Source organism: Orycteropus afer, unplaced genomic scaffold, assembly GCF_000298275.1.
Source record: "Orycteropus afer afer isolate SDZICR_OR568_19922 unplaced genomic scaffold, OryAfe1.0 scaffold00104, whole genome shotgun sequence".
Classification (NCBI taxonomy): domain Eukaryota; kingdom Metazoa; phylum Chordata; class Mammalia; order Tubulidentata; family Orycteropodidae; genus Orycteropus; species Orycteropus afer.
In genome coordinates this window covers 7,485,624-7,487,654 of record NW_006921691.1, presented here as the reverse complement: position 1 = coordinate 7,487,654, position 2,031 = coordinate 7,485,624, and the positions used below count along the sequence as shown (strand labels likewise).

Sequence of the window (2,031 nt, the reverse complement as noted above, 5' to 3'; positions counted from 1 at the left end):
TTTTTCTTCTTCAGTAGTGCTTTGCTTATCCGAGGTCTCTTTCCTTTCCATATAAAGTAAGTGATTGGTTTTTCCATATCCCTAAAGAATGTTGATGGGATCTGCACTGGGATTGCATTGAATGTATAGATTGCTTTGGGTAGAACTGACATTTTCACAATATTCAATCTTCCTATCTTAAGCAAAATTCTTTACAGGAAGATGCAGTTCTGCTCTACTGCCCTGTAGGGTCCCTATGAGTTGGAACCAACAGGATGGCACACAACAAACACCACAACATTGTAGAAGAAGTGGTGTTTGAGTTGCTACTTGATGGTTTTCGCATAGTGAACAAGCCTCTGGGGTATATTATCAGGTTGTGGTGTAGTGCCTAAGGCATTTGACTTCTAACCAGAAGGCTGGCGGTTCAAACCCACCAGCCACTCCACGGAAGGAAGATCGAGCAGTCTACTTCTGTAGAGATACTGCCTCCGAAACACAATTGTCTCTATTAGTCAAATCGACTTGATGGCAGTTGAGTTTAGAATTAAGAGTGAAGAAGCCAAAGATCCTTGGGCCCAGCACATTTTTGGCAGGTGTTTGCCAGTCTCCCTCAGCCCAGCCCATTTCATGTGTAGATGTTTTTAAGTTCTGACCTTTTGGGCTATAGATGTCTAAGTTCACATATATACACTGAGCAAAACACAACCTTGTATGTATAGACCTGAAATGTTACTAACTTAAATCAGTTAAACATCTGATTTTTTTTCAAAAGTATTATTAGTTTTATGGCTTAAATTTATTAATATCATTTATTTTTAAAAATGTTATAATGTAGCAGGTGTTGGATTAATGGTGTTGAGACAGTGTGAATAGATAAAAGAATGAATAATGACAAATAACAAAGAATGAAAATAACACTTTTTTTCCTGTGGAGAGCCACATTTTAGGCTTTGTGGGCATATGATCTGTGCTGTAAGGATGCAGTTTGTTGTAGCATAAAAGCAGCAACAGACATTAAGTCAATGAATAGGCATTGTTGTGTTCCAATAAAACTTTATTTACAAAAAATGGTGTCAGGCCTGATTTGGCCACATTCTGTAGTTCGCTAACCCATAATATACAACAGTCAGTACTTTAAAGAAATTATAATGTGCAGAAGATAGGTGTATTTTCCTCTTAAAGAATGTATAAATGTTTTAATTCTGTGCTTAATTATGTGCAGGTAACATATCTTGGGAAAGAGCTTTTAAAGTATATTTCTGAAGAAGTATCCCTGCCTCCAGAACCAAACTGGGTACCTCAGCAACATCGACCTTGTCTTCCAGGTATGTGCATACCAACACTCATTTCTTAGTTGTGGAATAAAAACACCTAGTCCTACTGAGAAAACACTCTCTTTTTCTAATCCCCCTGCTCAATCAAGGTAAAATTTGCATAACATAAAATTAATCATTTTTAAATGAACAATTCACTGGCATTTAGTACATTCACAGTGTTGCAGAACCACCACCTCTATGTGGTTCCAAAACATTTTCATCACCCAAAAGGAAACCTAAACCCATTAAGCAGTTATTCTTTATATCCTTCTCCCTGGTCTCTGGCCCCCACCAGTCTGTTTCTTTGGATTTAGCTAGTCTGGATCTTTCACATAAAAATGCATATAATATGTGACCCTTTTGCATATAGCTTCTTTCACTTGGCATGTTTTTAGGATCATCCATATTATAGCATGTATCAGAATTTCATTCTTTTCCATGGAAGAATAATACTCTATTATACACACACACACACACACACACATACACACACGAGTCCTGGTGGCACAGTGGTTAAGTGTCTAGCTGCTAACTGAAAGGTCAGCTGTTCCAACCCACCAGCCACGCTGTGGGAGAAAGATGTGGCAGTCTGCTTTCATAAGGATTTACAGCCTTAAAAGCCCTATGGGACAGTTCTTCACTGTCCTACAGAGTCACTATGAGTTGGAATCGACTCAATGGCAATGGATTTTGGGGAATATATATATGTATCCATATATGTATATGTGTGTGT

At 38.0% G+C, this 2,031-nt stretch overlaps 1 protein-coding gene across 1 annotated transcript in view; it reads left to right on the top strand.

Moving 5' to 3' along the window:
* Positions 1-2,031, top strand: part of ANKRD31 (ankyrin repeat domain 31) — a 268,129-nt gene that overhangs the window by 250,233 nt on the left and 15,865 nt on the right. Inside the window, exon 22 of the mRNA XM_042781319.1 lies at positions 1,205-1,307. Within this exon, the coding sequence (XP_042637253.1) occupies positions 1,205-1,307 (103 nt within the window). The remainder of the gene's footprint in view (positions 1-1,204; positions 1,308-2,031) is intronic.